Source organism: Cupressus sempervirens, chromosome 3 (genome assembly GCF_028749045.1).
Source record: "Cupressus sempervirens isolate cs-2001-9-10 chromosome 3, ASM2874904v1, whole genome shotgun sequence".
Taxonomy (NCBI): Eukaryota; Viridiplantae; Streptophyta; class Pinopsida; order Cupressales; family Cupressaceae; genus Cupressus; species Cupressus sempervirens.
Window position 1 is genome coordinate 149608470 of NC_143120.1, and position 18027 is coordinate 149626496.

At 37.2% G+C, this 18027-nt stretch overlaps 1 protein-coding gene across 3 annotated transcripts in view; it reads left to right on the forward strand.

Moving 5' to 3' along the window:
- The first annotated feature begins 6847 nt into the window (after window positions 1-6847).
- Window positions 6848-18027, forward strand: part of LOC149565193 (ABC transporter E family member 2-like) — a 67183-nt gene continuing 56003 nt past the window's right edge. For all 3 annotated transcript variants that reach the window (XM_089818731.1, XM_089818729.1, XM_089818730.1), the window contains exons 1-2: window positions 6848-6953; window positions 8005-8115. In XM_089818731.1, the coding sequence (XP_089674857.1) occupies window positions 8013-8115 (103 nt within the window). In that variant the 5' untranslated portion in view covers window positions 6848-6953; window positions 8005-8012. The remainder of the gene's footprint in view (window positions 6954-8004; window positions 8116-18027) is intronic.

The following is an 18027-nucleotide window of genomic DNA, read 5'->3' on the forward strand; positions in this document are numbered from 1 at the left end:
GTCTTCCAAGCTCAGTTCCATGGGATGACTACTTGATAGACATTTCCAATTCGTTTGTGGAGTCCTACATTGCAGATTTGGGAGACACTATTGATGTCATTCATCTTCTTTTTGGTGAAGATGATCCTCCTTTAGTTGTTGTGAGGGAGCATACTCAGCCTCATCTTCATTCTATACTTCATCAGTCTTTTGATGTTGACATAACGGTAGATCCTTTGATACAACAATTGGAGGAGGTCACTTTATTTGCAAAGGAGATATTTGAGTCTTTGATACATGTTCTACATTTATCCTCAGTTGATCCTGATTTGTCTTTTTCAGCAGAGTGGCATGGTACACATGATTTGGAGGAGGCACCTTTTAGTATTGACATGGGGACACTTGAACAGGTTTAAGAGATTTCATACATTTTGACGTTTCTTCCTATGGATGGGAGAGGCTTCATTGATACACCTTTGGTTTTGTTTCTTCCTAAGGGGAGGAATGTTGTTCTATACTCATGGAGGAGTTTCTACATTGAGCCTTGCACATCTACCAGAGGTGTACATTCTATATTGAGGGGGGGTTACTTGGTCTATCTTCCTCTTCTTCTCTCTTATGGGGGGGATCTTTTCCTCTCATGAGGTCTTCTTCTCTCTCATTTTCTTTTATTGTACTTATCTCTCTTTTTGGATGGGCATTTTCCCACGAGGTTTTCTCTTTCTCTCCACTTTATGAGATAATGTATTGCATATCTTTTGCACTTGCATCTCGTACATGGGTACCTAACATGGCCTAGTAGTCGGGACCCATCTTTTATTATTATCTAGGTTTGTGAGCTTAAGTATATTTCCCTAAGTTGCACTTGAGGGGGGGTGTTGGTGTAAATAAATATTTACTATTTACACTTTACTTAAGTTTACTTAGGTTAATGCATATTTATATTAGTTTTCATATAGACACCTAGGAGTTTTCATATTCATATGAGTTGTCATGTAGACAACACAATAGTTTGCACTCCAATTGAGCACATGTTGTCTACTACATCTCTTTATGGAATACACCCTTGTTTTCTTATCCTCACATTGGTGCACATGCATTCATGCATAATGGAGGATAATCCACTCTTGGTGGATATGTGCTTAGTCAATACGCTTATCTCTTTGCATGACTCCTAGTCATCTTGATTGCCTTTATATAGAAGGCTCTTCTATAATGTATTCATCCAATTATCTGATTAATCCATTCTCATTTGATCATATCTTGTCTCTCTTGTGCTATCTCTTGAGCTTCTAGATCTTGGCATTTCATTTTTGCCTTATGCAAATTCTTACATGGTATCAGAGCTATACCAAATTCTAATAGAACTAATTTAGCTTACTTACTACTTCCAACAAAATGAGTGGATACAATTACTACATTAAAACAGAAATGAGAAACTTTCTCAGCAAGAAAGAAATACTCTTCTATATATCTGTAAGAGAGGATATAAGATAACTACTCCCTAGACTTATTGTTCATTAAAGCTATTGATATAAGATTGTTTTGAAGTGAAGAACCTATAATGGCACAATCATTATTTTGTCAATGATGTCAAACCTACTACTTGCTAGTGAGACAATTTCTTTTTGGTCTGAAAGCTATCATTTAGTTGATTAATAAAGAGAATTTGAGAAGAGGAGATAACAATAGCACCTATAGAAAGGTTGAGTTATTTGGTATGTAAAAGAAGCACTAAGACCAAGTAAGACATTGATACTATAGTGTATTGTTTATCTACTTAAAGTCTGAAATGAAAGATTATTCAAGTTAAGACTGGAAGAAGATCAAGTATGAAAAGTGTCAGTCGAGCCTTGCCGAGTAGTTAGTACAAGTTGAGCAAAAATTAGTGAAAGTTGAGTGAAAAATGAGAGGTGTCAAGCAAAGATGAAAAATAGTGCAAGCCGAGTGATTGTCAGTATATGCCGAGTAAAGTTTAGTTTATGTCAAGCATCAGTAAACTTTAGTGTTTGTCAAGTAAACTAGTGTTGACTGAGTGGAAGAACAATACAGAAGACGAGTGACAACATATTGATGTCGAGTGCTAGTAAATATGTTAAATCAAAGATTTGATGAATTTGAGCCGACTATTTTTTTTTCTTGAATTGTGTGAAGCGTGTGGATGATAACTATGATGAGTTGGTGGCACAAAATTCAAGGTAAACCATTTTGAGGTGAATTCAAGGAGGATTGAAGAAGAAGTTTCTAGAGAAACCAAATGGAAAAGTGGGTAGATTCATTGTATCCTACCTAACCCTAAATTGGACGATTGTGGTTAAGCGACAAAAGATCTTAATTGTCTATTTATAGAGATAGCTGGTCAGAAGCAAAGGTTGTCATGTGCGAGAACCTAATGAAGACATAGAGTCTAGGGTATTTCTTCATTAAGTGGCTAAACATAAGAGACTACAGTTGGCATGCAAAGCAAGAAGGCTCAAGTGTATGAATGCTTGAAGGGTGAACAATCTATTAGAGCTAAAGTGTGTGAATGCCAAGCATAATGGAGGATTGAAACAAAGATCTATAATCTACAAGTAAGTTGTAATTTGTTATCAAATCAAGCCTTACTGTTACTTTCTAATCATTGTATCAGTCTAGGGTAAATCCTTTGGATTAAGGTTGACCTAACAATCATTTGTAAATCCTTTAATCAGGTGACATTCTAATGGAATGGTCCAAAGTCCTCTAAAAAGGCTCACTCCTAATAGGGTGATTGAAATCCTTTAACCAGGTCACATTTAACAATGTGTATTGTAACCTTTAACAGGGTTGGCCTTTCACAAGGCATCACTTCAGAAGAGTGAGAATTAGCAGCATGTTACTGGTGGTTTTTCCCAAATCGAGTTTCCATGTAAAATCTTTGCGTCAAATGTGTTATGTTTCATGTTTATATTTCTGCAAAGTTGTTTTGACCTAGGAAAATAACCTACAAAGTATTGTATGATCTAATGGATTCATGCATAATAAGGTTTTATGGATATGGGTCTACTAAGCATTGAAATTTTTTATTTGTACATCTGGACCTTGGATAACTGAGTCACCCCCCCTCTCACTTATTCTAAAGAATTCCAACAAAAGCATCACTAACTGATCAACCAAAAAAGCTAGGAGAATCAACTAGGTTTTCAATGTTGTCCTCATTTCTCTCTTTACATGAATGACTTTGATGTAGGAGCATCTTGGTTTGCATTGCTATCTTGCTCAGTGGATATGTGCTTGGTTATCATTGTGAACCTATTCGGTGGCTTTTTTGTTGATTGGCTAGATGGAGGTGTTTTTGTCTAAGTTCACCAAGTGGCTTGGGTTCTTCTTTCACCAAGTGGATTTCTATCTTGTGTTCACCAAGTGTCTCAACAACTCTCTGTTGTTGTTGATGTTCGACGATGTCTCATTCTTCTTTCACTGAGTTGTCTATTTGGTTCTTATTTGAGAGCTGACTTGTGTTTAATTATGGAACACAATTTAGTGCATTGATCAATCATTGGGATGCATGTAGACCATTATTTGGTCAACCTTCTCCATGTAATGATCTAGTAGAATCTTACGTAAGTCACTTTGGCAAGCATAAATAGGGAGTCTTGGTCTAGGTTTAGAGTAAGTAGCTAGTATGGGAGTTAAAATCTGAATAGGAGATTGTAGATCTCATAAAGATGGAGGATATTAATTATGTGGTTGAATCTTTGCATTGATCATAACTCAGGAGGCTTCACAGTTGGGCATGTATGATGAAATAATGAAAGATTGATTGTTCTCTCTCCTTTTCTGGTGTTGTCTCTTCGTACTTGCTTCTGTTGTGTGAACTCAATAAGGTTGCATGGTAATTGGGTGAACCTTTGGCCCTAGTTATCATCCCTCCTTGTGTTAGAGTTGGTCCTAGAATTGGATGTGATATACTATATTTCTATTGGGTCATTCCTTATTATTGACACGTTCCTACAATGAGGGGTTATGAGCACAAAACACGTGGATACATGCATTTCACATTGCATTCATTCATTAAATCTTAGATATCATGAATATGCACACATTACGTGACTACAAGAAAATAGAATACTTGGCTACATTAACCCATTATGCTTCAATAATTCACACATAAATAATATAAAGATAACTATGATCCAAACTATTAAGTATTACTACTAAAAATAGACAAAGTCCATAACTATGTGATCACTAGATATTGTTCAAAGTATCAAACCTATAATATTAAAAGAGTTTTTAAAAAATTGTAAAACTTATAACAGTTTTTATACCAAGCAATATAAACATAAATAAATTCGGCCATTATTTTGTTTCATTGACTCTTCTCATTCTTAGCTACAAAGTTTAGCTCTTTTGTAGCAACATTATTTTCCACTATTAGTTTAGTTCTGTCATCAACCTCAACCAACCCTCCCCTTTCCAAATATGGGGTTGTCTCAAAATCATCCTTTTGTAAATCCCTACCACTTGCCCCATTCTCATTACTTGGCTTTCTTATCTCTTTGCTTGCCATCCCTGAGGTATCCCCAAGAAGTGATACTCCTCTCAACATATTACGTTTAACCCAAAATATTTATTTCCCTTTGTGTATTATTTCTCCTTTTCTACTATTGTTTATCTTCATTGTTTGACCTGAATCCTTCTTCCAATCTTGAAATTCCCTTTTCCTCTTTGTTAACTTTTTCCTTTTCTAGAACACTATCTTCTCCATTACTAGCCAAGTTCAATATCTTATCATCCAATGCATTTTGTTCAAGATCTTTTCCCTTCTAATCAACTCTGCATTCACTCATAGAGTGATCCCATCACCCATATTTATTGCACTACTCCATAATTTCCTTAATCTCAAGTTCCTGTCACCATACTCCTCCACTAGGCCAAATTTCAATAGCGCGAGGAAGTAACATGTTTGAATGTCATAATATTCAAATCCTCGCATACAATATGATCAATATTCTCAATCACTTCATGAGATTTTAGAAATTTCCTTAGTTCATCCTTCATTTGTTTTAGAGTATCCTCATTCCAGTATTCATGTGGTAGGTTGTAAAGCCAAACCCAGAGATGAATCTCCTCCACTATAGCTTGCTTGGGGTTAAGTTTGACATCTAGTGCCTAATGAAAAAACCAACACTACCATTATTAAAGGTCCATTGTTGAGGACCCATTGTTTTTCTCTTACTTTTGGCTATTACTAGGTAGAACCCATTCAACAATGGTTTAATAGATGCCCCCTTTTTTCATCACACCACTTCTTGATTCTCACGAAGGTCACCCAACCACCCCCCCATTTCACGAAAAGAACTCTTTCTCTATATAGACTCAACTTCAACTTAAAATCATTTGTATCTACCTGTATTGAAATAACCCTATTTTCCATTGTAGCTAGATTTTCTTGCAGAACTTGATTGAGCACAAAGGGGTCTTTTAGCTTCCACAGTTAGCTCTACAATCTCTTAAAGTCTCCTTTTTGGCCATCATAGAGCTTAGATAGGTCAACTTTGTCACCATGATTGTGCTTTTCCTTGTTCTCTCCTAGAAATAAACATCTCAAACCCCCATGATTCTTATTTTGCATTGCTGCCCATGCCCCTTTTGGAGGCCTCTATTGTTTCCTAGACAAATACCTTCTATGAAACCATTCTTGCTTTTGTAACCATCTCACTGATCACGAAACCCTTGCCTACCTTTATCACACTCCATCTCCTTAAGATATCTCCCCACACCTGCATGCCCCTTTCATATCACGCCCTACAACATTTCTCCACAAAATTGCAATAAAGAAAGCATTTTACTAATTTGTAAATTATTGTTATTTAGATCTCTCAGACATTCTCTAACCATAAAGTTGTCTTTTCTTTCACATATTCACTTCTACAATTACAAATTTTGTCACCTCTTTTATTTATCATTTAAACTATATATTAAAAATATGAAAATATAAAAAATTAATTCCATAATAAAAAAAAACTATAAAAGGAAAAAAATTATAACATTCCTCTTCCATAGATCTCTAAATAGCTATAACAAATATGATTTATGATTCTATAAGCCTTTAGGGCTCGTTTGGTTGCAGGCGTAGGAATAGAGAATTAGAATGAAAAATTTGAATAGGAATAGAAATGAAGAATGAGAATGGAAAAGACCAATCCCATTCTTGTTTGGAAAAGACCCTACAAGTCCATCTGAACCCAATTTTAACATTAATTCCGTTTCGTCCGGGTCATTCGAGAGATCCAGTGGCGGTGCTTTACCTGTTCAAAGTGTCTTGCTGAACTGCTTTCTCGGTTGCAAGGCATTTATATCCTCTTTGCATCGATTTCATTGAAGCCATCGTAGCCGAACTCAGCATTGTCTGTGATCTATGCAAATAATCTTACAACTGGAAATCATTAACAAAAAAACAAAAACTATTGACCAATACCAGCGGGAAATCATTACTGAGTAGCAGAGAAATGGCGAATAGAGACCCTAGACCCGACGAAATCATAAAATTTGATTAAGTGAGAACGAGAATAGGAAGGGGCATTCCAATTACAAGTATTTTTGAGATTTGATAAAAGCTCATTTTGGGCTATAATAGAAATACGTAAACCTATTCTCCATTCCAATTCTACCAACCAAACAGAAAATTAAGAACTTATTCTAATTTTCAAAACCTATTCCTGTAGCATTCGAGCAACCAAACGGGCCCTTAGCTTTCTCGTCTATAATGTAAATCATTTTATTCCATTTCATAAAATAGAATGAAAACTGATACATGCGACTGGCGAGAACTAGAACTAGATACCTGCCAGAGATATTTCCTTCAAATCCTATTAATACCCCACACGGATATCTAAACCTCACTGATGCTGAACCTAACATCTCGAACGTGAACCTCCTCTGCTTCAGGCGTTTGCCTTCTGCTTTGGGCTGCTGCTACACACCGAGAAGAGCACGCTAAGATAAAGGTGAAGCTTTTCTGAAACGAGGAAGAAGTAGGGGAATATTTTTTTCAATTTTCTACATGGATTGAATATGTATATATTATCGCAGAGGAATGGGACGAAAAGAACTGGAATTCATTATAGTCCGTCTTGTCATTTATAGTTTATAGCTCAGATGTATCTAATTTGATATGGAACCGAATTATTTATAGCAAGTGTGGCTGGCCCAGTGGTTCAGGGCCCGACTGCTATGAAGCCTTTCTTCACAAAAAATCTGCCGAGTTCACCACAGAGTGAACCCTTAAAAATTTCCTTACAATTATTTTATCCAAAACTAAAAATAATAGTGTCGTTAAATAAATGAATAAGCCATCCCAATTCGTCGTTTCAGAGAGAGTTTATCATTTACCTTTTTGAACTCAGCCATTCGGTTCCAGTTTTATAATTATATCGAGCTAAGCCTCTAATGTTTTTTTTCTGTGAGAATGCAATCGAAGCTTTGCAAAGTTGAAAAGGAAATACCTGAATGTGTAGAGTTATTTATTGAGATCCAATGTTTTTAGGATTTTAATAGTCGAGGTTTCAGCGGATAAAATGACGGATCGGCACAAGGATTGCTCGGAACGTTGTATCTCAGCTGCACCTAATTTGATTTGGAACTGAAAAATTTATAGTAAATGTGGCTGGTCCAGTGGTTCAGGTTATGGCTGCTACATGTCTTTCCTTCACAAAATCTGCCGAGTTCACCACAGAGTGAACCCCTAAAAAACTCCTCACAAATATTAAATCTTTTCTCCATGCATTTAAAAGCAATAAATAGTAGTCTCGTTTAAAAATAGGCCTTCGTGATTTGTCGACTTGGACACAGTTTATGTGTTCCTTGTCAGTCATCAGGTTTTATGAACTTAGCCATCTAGTTCCACTTCTATAATTTTATTGAACTAAGCCTCTTAACTATTTATTTCTGTAAGAATTCAATCGAAGCTATTGCAACGTTGTAAATGAAATATCTCAATGTGTAGGGTTATTTATTGAGATCCAATATTTTTTAGGATTTTAATAGTCGGTATTTCAGCGGACAAAATGACGGATCGGCTGACAAGGATTGCCATTGTTAGCTCGGACCGCTGCAAGCCCAAGAAATGCAGACAGGAGTGTAAAAAATGCTGTCCTGTTGTCATGACAGGTTTGCTTCGTTATGTTACTCTTTTGTCAATTCAATAACTAATAGCAACAGTAAACATTGCAGTTATAGACAAAAGTATTTAACACAGTATTCTTCATTCTGCTCACTATTTATCAGGTTTCTAGCTTAAAAATACTTTAATCATGTTGCTTGTTTCCATTCTTCAAGTTGCTTCTGATTTGTAAGCTAAGTTACTCATTCTAAATTACTACTGCACTCTATAATCACTGCAATTTGAAGTTAGTTTGAAATATTGGCAGCTTGTTTAGCATACTTTGGGTTTAGTTCTGACAAGTAGACTTTTAGGGGAATTGCTGATCATTTGCTTCTATTTTGTTGTTCATATTTGTGTTTGCCCTTATACCTGAACCCCATGTCTCATGGCAAGTGTAGATCAACAGTCTTTAAGTGCTTAATTTGCCATTTGGTTAACATACATTTCTCAAAAGTAGACTTGAAGGGGAAATTGCTGATTATTTACTACTATTTTATTGTTCAAAATTAGTTTTTGCCCTCGTACCTGAACCCCATGTCTCGTGATCAGTGTAGAACAATCTTTTAAGTGTTTAATTTGTCATTTGGTGACCTCACACTAGCAGAGTTAGGGTTGCATCCTATTACAAAAGTAATTGGTAAAATACTTGCTTGTTATTGACAGAGACCAGATGGTCAATTTATACAAAAGAATGAGAGGATGTTTCCTTTGGAAACAATTGTAAAGAATAGAAACATTCTATTTTAGAGAAAGCAAAAAATGAAAGCAAACTAAAGCTTAATTAGATATTTACGATAGATAACTGTTAACTAATAATAGACGACTTATCTATTATTGTAATACCCTCCCTTAATGGTTAATCTATCCACAACACCAAGCTGTCCTCTGAATGTGACAAACTTATCAGGACCAAGAGGCTTGGTGAGAATGTTTGTAGTTTGATCCGTGGTAGGAACAAACTGCAAATCTATAGGCCTGTCTTCAACCAACTGTTGTATGTAATGACAGTGAACATTCACATGCTTGGTTCGTTCATGGAATACTGGATTTTGTGCTAACTTGATAACGCCTTCGTTATCAACAAACAGAGCCTTCGTTATCAACAAACAGAGTAGTCGGTCCTACTGGTGACATCTGCATATCCCCAAGCATCCGACGAAGCCAAACAACTTCACATCCTACCTTAATAGTCCCTCAATATTCGGCCTCTGTAGAAGAGAGAGAAACTGCCTACTGCTTCTTACTGGTCCATGTGACTGCACCAGTTCCCAAACTAAACACCTCTCCAGATGTTGACTTTTTATCGTCAATAGAGCCTGCCCAATCGGAATCTATGAACCCACTGAGTTTAGGATTAGAACTTCAAGAGTATAGAGGTCCATAATCTGAAGTGCCCTTCACATAACAAAGCACATGCTTTGCTGCCATCCAATGATCAATCTTAGGAGCTGTCATAAAGTGTGAAATATAGTTGACTGCGAAGCTAATATCAGGCCTAGTAGTAGAGAGCTAGATGAGGCTGCCTTCTAGTTGCCTGTATGTAGTATCATCAACAAAAGGAGAATCGAACTTTGTTGATAACCTAAGACCTTTCTCCATAGGTGTAGATGCAGGTTTGCGATCCTGCATTCAAAATTTGTCTAACAGGACCTTGGCATATTTGGACTGAGAGATGAATATACCAGAAGACCATTGCCAAACTTCAACACCTGGGCAATAATGCATGAGCCCAAGATCAATCATATCAAAAGACTGGCATAAATTTTGTTTGATTCTCTGAATCAAAGATGCCGAACTGCCAATGATGATTAGATCATCTACATAAATAATCAGAAGGATGATGTCATTGTCAGTAGTGTTGATGTATAGATTTGAGTTTGAAGAACTCCTCTTGAAGCCTTGATCACTGAGGTACTTATCAATTTTTATGTACCATGCCCAAGGGGCCTGCTTCAAGCCACAAAGAGCTTTTATCAATTTGAGAACCTGATGGTCTTTACTAGCAACCTTGAAACCAGTAGGTTGTGTCATGTAGAGCTCTTCATGGAGATCACCATTCAGGAAAGCACTCTTGATGTCCATCTGATGAACCTTCCAGCCAAACTGTGCTGCCATGGCTAGGACTAATCTGATGGTGCTCATCTTTGCAATAGGAGCAAAGGTCTCCTCATAATCAATGCCCTGACGCTGAGAAAAGCCCTTCACCACTAAACGAGCTTTGTACTTATCCAAAATACCATCTAATCTGTATTTGATTTTGTAGAGCCATGTGCAGCTAATGGGTTTCTTCCCTGGTGGAAGATCAGAAAGGACCTAGGTGTTGTTCTTCAGCAGGCTCTGGCATTCAAATGTCATGGCTTGTTCCCACTCTGGAATTCCTTTAGCCTCGGAATATGTTTGAGGTTCAAAAACACTATGAATGTTGGCCATGAGAGCAAAGTTAACAGAATCTGTAGTTTTGCTCTTTTTCCAAGCAATTCTCCCATCAATGAGCTCATCATCATGAAGATCAGCAAGTGTCTTAGCCCACCACTTAGGCCGGATAGGAGAATGGCCAACATTAGTACTAGGAGATGCTTGATCAACAAGATTCTTATCAGAACAATTTGGATCAAACTTAGGTGAAGCATCTACAAAGCGAGGTGATCTTGCAGGAGAAGCGGAAGGTGTCTGTACAGGTATCATTGGTATAACTGGAGCTACAGGAGCTACTGGAGCCCTCCCATTAGGTGGACCTAATGGAAGCCGAACTCCCAAATCATGAGCCTGCATAGGTTGGTCTGCTGGATTAGGAATAGGAGAAATAGGCATGAAAGGTCCTCGCTACTCATCAGAGACTACATCATGACTATAGATGAGACGAGATGTCAACATCAATCAGGCGGTAGGCTTTGTGAAGACTGCTATATCCAGCAAGCATGAGTTTTTAACTCTTGGCATCCAACTTGGTGCATGACGCATCAGGGATCCAAACAAAAGCAAGGGAGCCAAAAACCTTCAGGTGATTGATTCTGGCCTTGCGACCTGACCAGGCTTTTTCCAGAGTTTTACCTTTGATCGTCACTATGGGTGACCGGTTCAACAGATAAATTGCAGTGTTAACTGCTTCTGCCCAGAACTACTTCGGAACATGTCTATGTTTGAGCATGGAATGAGCCATCTCGATGATTGTCCTATTCCATTGTTCTTTTGTGCCGTGTGGGGTGTGGTTAACTGGCGTTTGATGCCATGTGTATCCAAGAAGTTGGAGAAAGCATTAGAACAAAATTCCCCCTCATTGTCTAATCTAAGAGTAATAATAGATTTCCCAGACTCTTTTTGAACTAAAGGTTTAAACTTTTGAAATACAGGAAATGCATCTGATTTCTTTTTAAGGAAATACACCCACATTTTTCTACTGGAATCATCAACAAACAACAAAAAATACTTGAACCCAAGAATGGGAGTGGCCACAAGGCCGTAGATATCGGCATAAACAAGCTGAAGTACCTGAGAAGCTTGCCATGAATCATCACTGGCGAAAGGTGTACGATGTTGCTTCCCAACCTGGCATGCGTCACAAACTCCAAGGTGTTGAGTTTGAATCTCTGGCAATCCAAGAACAAGCTCATCCCAAGCAAGCTGTGAGAGATAATGCATATTTAAGTGTCCATATCGTTGATGCCAAAGTGTGCTAACAAAAGATTGCCGAGCAGCCATAGCTAAGTCCTAAGAATCACCAGAATCAGTAAGTCTGAAAAGACCATGATGCTCAAGACCTGCTGCAACAGTATACTCAGTCGCCCAATTAGTGAGGGTGCACTGATGTGAACTGAAGGTGACTGCCAATTGTGGAGAATGTCGTAGCAACTAACTGACTGAGAGTAGATTTAGTTACATCCCTGGAACGTAGTACACATCAAGGAATATGAGATTCCTCCAATCAGACTGAATGTGAATGTTTCCTTTATTGACAACCGTGTACTCTTCTCCACCACCAAAAATAATAGTCTAAATAAGGCTGGTAGTCAGTAAACCAATCTCTGCGGTGAGTGAAGTGACGAGAGGCACTTGAATCAATGTGCCAGCCAGATGACTTCACATGATCTGCAGGTCTTTTAGCCATGAAGGCGTAAAAGGCAGATTCCGCTTGCTCAATGTGCTCTGCATTGTTCGCTTTGAGCTGCGAACCTGATTGCTTAGACTGTGCAGCTAAGCATTTCCAACATTCAACCTTCATGTGTACAAACTTGTGGCAGTAGTTGCATTGAATGTTCTTCTTTCTGGAACCATCTAATGCTGGAGCAGAAGACTTCTTTTGAGATGGCTACTGAAACTTGCCTTTATCCTTCTGAAAGGATTTTGCTGCAAAGGGTTGCTCTGTGGAGGTGGAACTGGAGCTGCTATCGAACTATTGTTTCCGTCGGTCTTGTTGAAGCAGCAGTGTGTAGAGATCAGTGAACTTCAAATCAACACTAGTAGATGTGATGTTGAGAGTCTCGATAAAATGCTCATAGGATTTTGGTAAACTCCGAAGAGTGATAACCACAATATCCTCTTCCTCCATCTTGCGATTGATGGCAAGTAATTGATCATGGATTTCTTGAATCTAATTCAGGTGTGCCTGGAACAAGGTGCGCTCATCCATGACAATAGAAAACAAAGTGTTTTTTAGAAAGGCTCTGCTTTTGTCAAAAGTCTTATGAAGACCTTTGAGATGTGTCTAGATTTCGACAGCTGTCTTGTCGGATGGAATCTGAGAAAGGTGATCATCAGCCACGGATAATTTGAGAAGCATTATTGCCTCTTGATTCTTCAAATCCCATGTATCTTGATCAGGACCCGGAGAAGTCTGACACTTTGTAACACCCAGAACAAGTTGATTGGTGTTCCGATATTCAAAAATTGCGATGATCCGCTGCTTCCAGGTGCCATAATTTTGACCATTGAATTTGGATTTATGCTCGAGCAAAATATTTGTTAGAGATGCCATGGCACGTTTTTCAATGAAAACTGTGAAGACACATTCTTCGAGGAAAAAATACGGGAGGCCCAGAAAAATCAGAGAATGACCCAGAAGAGAGCTTGATAAACTCAGAAGGAATATGCTATCGGTTTTTAGATCCGCTAGCTCGAAAATTGAGACGCAAAAATCGAGGCACCCAGAAAAACATATGACAACCCAGTTGAGCTCTCGAAAAATCCACCAAGAATTTGAGATCTCAGATCAAAATATTTTTTGACCCCAAAAATTAAGGTTTCGGGCAAAAAATCAGTTGGTGGCCATGGAGGTTGAATTTGCAAAAAAAATGGTGGATTTTTGATAAATGAACACTCGAAAAAGGAAGATTTTGCTGGCAAAGAGAGTCGCGAGTGCTGGATATACAAAAACGATCCTTTAGTAGTGATCTCAGCATTCAAATTACACCTTTTTTTGGCAGGCGTTTTGCGGCTCATGTCATTTTTGTTTCAGATTTTTTTCTCAGACTTGTGCTGCCATTTGCCGTGATTTCCAGAGGAGACGAGGTCGGCAATGGAAGTAGGATGCTGCGATCTGCAAACTGTGGTGAGAAAACATGAGTTTTGCAGGCCGCGAATCTCCAAAAACGACGTTAAGAAAAAAACGCTATTTTGCCCAAAAAAATCTGCGATTTTCAAAAAACCTCAAAAAAAACCTAGTTTGAAAATCGCAGGGTTTTGAGATTAGGAAACAAGGATCACAAAATAATTTCGAAAATTGGCTTTGATAATTTCGGAAAAGAAATTATAATTTTTGAAAAAATAAAGAAATAGGCTCTGATACCATATTGTGGAAGTAATTGGTAAAATACTTGCTTGTTATTAATAGAGACTAGACAGTCAATTTATACAAAAGAATGAGACGATGTTTCCTTAGGAAATGATCGTAAAGAATAGAAACATTCTATTCTATAGAAAGCAAAAAACGAAAGCAAACTGACTTAATTAGATATTTACAATAGATAACCATTAGCTAATAATAGACGACTTATCCATTATTGTAATACATCCATGCATAGGCATGCCATCGCATATGATGAAACCAGGAGTGTTTCCCATATTTTACATCCATATTTTGTGCAAAGGTTAATGAATTATGCAAATCTATTAAAATAGTTTCAATTACAGATCTGATTATCATTATGCCTGAAATTCCAGGACCTTGTATTCAGTTCTGCTTGAATCTTTATTTCATAAAAATATTGATGGTTGTGGCTTGTGGGATTATTTGATTGCCTGTATGGTTCTTGACACATCTCTTGCAAGATTTTTTACAAGATAATCTTTAAAGCCATTTTATGACTGGCACAATGTAATATCAATCCTTGTGCCAAAGCTCTTCAAGATTAACCAAATATATTTTAATACTACTTGAATCGATACAGGACCATTTATATTTTTAGTGCATTAATCAGTAACTTTGACCTTTGCTCCCTAGTGGGAAAAAGAATGCCAGAACGTATGATGGTACGCTCAATTTCATGAATCACAACTATGATAAGCGTCACATTTTCTTAATTTTTGATGCTTCACCATTCTTTAAATTTGATTTGCTATAAAATTTATTTGAGGAGCTATCAAAGTTTTCTTTTCACCAACTTCTTCCATATCTTACTTTTTTGCTCATATCATTTGGCTTCTTCCAGCATTCCATTCCTCTCTTGCAATCCAAGAGAAGATAAATATTTTTCAGCTATGACCTATATTAATAGCATCAGTATACTTTTCACTGGAAATGGTTGACCATTATTGTAATAACCCAGTTCCGGTTATGGCTTAAAAAATTAATTTTATCAACATCAATTTCCTTACCCATTTATAAGGTTGTCATTGTAACAAACGCTTGGCAAGTAAAGCTAATTATCAGTATATATAATGCTAAAGTCTTGAGCACAATGCAAATAGATTTTGCCCAATTAACAGTGTTGTCAATCAAATCTCTGAACAATCCAGCCTTGAAATCTATAATGAATGAATATATTGGGAAACTAATATTTAATTTTCTAACAACAAGACCACTTCAATTCTGAAATAATTCACTAATTATGGCAAATGATTTTTAATTGAATATGAGCCGTCACTTCCATCTCAATTTGATTTGCCTTGCTTTATTTATCAAGCCAAATAACTACAGTTTGCAAAATAAGAATTAAAATAGAGGAACCTGACAGCTCCAGATGAATGCTTGCTTGTATACCAAATTGCCCAATGCTGGCTGTGGAATCTTTCCAGCCATGTGACAAACCCTGATTCGCAGTGTTGAATCCCAAAGGCAGGTTTCGATGTAGTCACACGATCCTCCAAATGGCTGCAGACTTAGGAACCAAGTTGCAGGTCAAATGGGCAATTTGCAAGGCCTGTGAGCAGATGTGGGACCCATAGAACTAAACGCATCCCCTCTAGTAATTAACGCCAGCCTCTGGGAATTAATGGCAGGCCTGGGATGATAAACTGCAGCCCAAAAATTGCACTGCCAGCCCTAGATGCAGTCACGCTGGCTTCCCTTAATTGGTGTGATTCCTTCCATTACCAACACTGCTGTTATATATGGACGGAAGGCTTGAGAAATGTACGATAACCTCCAAACTTGTTTGCAGGCAATCATTATGCTTTTAATTCTCTTCACCCAGTCAATTGCATTCAGCATAAATCTCCTTAGGCACAGTATGAACAATACGAGAGATGGCAAATTGTATACCTGAGCACAATTTGCAAAACAATCTCAAAACTCAGGAAAACCCTCAGCCAAGTAACAAAAGCAAATAATAATATTCAAATTGGATGCTTTTTTCAATGAAATGAACCCATATTTATAATCCCTCACAGACAAAAGTTTCCAAATGAACTCCACCCAAGATGCCTTGGCCCTTAACAACACAACTCTTTATGGTAAAGTTGCAGCTTCAGTCAGATAAACTCGATCTGAGATACATTGTTATTATTGGTAAATCATCATTTTTTATATATATGCATATTCAAGTTACACACACACACACGCACACGCACACGCACACGCACACGCGCACACATATACTATACTAATTATTATTATGAAATATATGTATTAATTAAATGATGATAAACCTTTGAGACATGTCTAACTCCTCTCATATTTATATGAAATCCAAATCTGCATTTGGAACATATCTGTAACAATGACCATATTATTGCATTTGCAAAAAAGATCCATGTAAATTAACACTTTATAATAGCATCTTTTAATAACATTATTATAATAAAGTATCATTAGTATAATGTGACTTTAATAATTAACTAATAAATATGAGCTCATGCAATAAATAACTACATCCATTGCAGGTGATGACCAATTGCCAGAGCCACCATTGCACTGCCAAAAATAGACTTACTAAAAATAGTAAGTCTGCAATCAAGATCCCCTAATCGTCATGTCAGCTCATGAGGGTCGCTATAATGAACTGACTCAATCATCCTCAAAAGCTCGCCAAAAATTGGGACATTACAGTTCTCCCTCCTCAAGATTGCTTGTCCTCAAGCAATTGGGCATCTCATTCAAACATCCACCAAGATCCCATAAGAAGCATGTGTCATCCCTATCATCATTGAACCAACTACTTGCCAGAAACATCATCAGAGCCGATACCATGACCTGCAACATAACACCCAAAACCTGTGTTGTAGAAATTAGGTTCTCACTGGAAGACAAGTCCATAGGAAATCTCAGTACACTCTCCTTTACTGTACCGACCCAATCTTCTTGCAGACAATCTAGCTTAGACCCAGTCCAACTTTGCACCCGATGCAAATCCTGAACATGTTGGGTGGATATTTTGCAACCGACAATTTGTTAAAATCCAATCGCAAAATAGATAGACCAGCCACAACGTATGAGACAAAGTCTCTCCTACATTAAAGGGAAGGCTCCCCCTTCTCACCGTTCTTTGGATCAACTCAAGGAAAGCAAGAAGTTGAGAGATTTGTGACGGGTGTTACCAATATTATTTCCTCTTAGCTTTCAGGAAAGAATTCACTCACTCACAGAGCGAGTAATGGGCAAGATGAAATCTCTAACTATACTTCTCTTTAATAACTGGAAACAGTAATACCTATAAAACCAACACTAACTCAAAGGTTGATTGAAAGCGTACCAATTTGGCTCTAGGTTCTGTTTTAATCTATTCTATAAGAATAATCTCTACCATTGGGGCACAAAGACTTCCAAAAGTAGGGAATTCTAATTATTTTTTGTGAATTTGAGATGGTAATACAAGCTACAGTCAAAGCTTCTAGTCTGTATATCATCACAATCGCTCCCAGTGAAAGCTTTGACTCCGACTGCTTCTTAACTCATTATGCTCTATTATTGAACAAACAATAATAACATGAATCAAAGACAATAGGCACAAATTATAGTCAAAGCTTCTAATTTGCTCTATCACAATTGTTTCTAGTCAAAGCTTCAAATCCAATTGCTTCTTTTATTCATTTTTTTCCCAAATTGGTACTTCACAATCAAAGTTATGCTTACACAAGTTTGGCAGAGCTTTCTTGCATACAACAAAAGATGATTTTTACAATGAGAGGGCACTCCTTTATATAGGCAAAGGAGTTGAGAAAAGAAGTGTAGGAAAAAGTGGGAGCAACTCAACCAACTTTGACCTAGTCAAACTAGGTGTGAAAAGTTATTAGATTACATGTCATAAGGATATGCCATTGAATTACATGTAATTACATATTTCCATACAATTTACAAACATAAAAACTAAAGAAGGAAGAAGACGAAAGAGAGTTGAAACAATCCTAGGGATTGTTTTGAAGGCCCTCGTACTTGATAATGCTCATAGGATTGGGAGTTTTTGTATTTTGTACCATTGTATTCACCTTGATGAGTTTCTAGTTGTCATTTTTAAAACTTGATATGATCAATCTTTTTCTCGTTT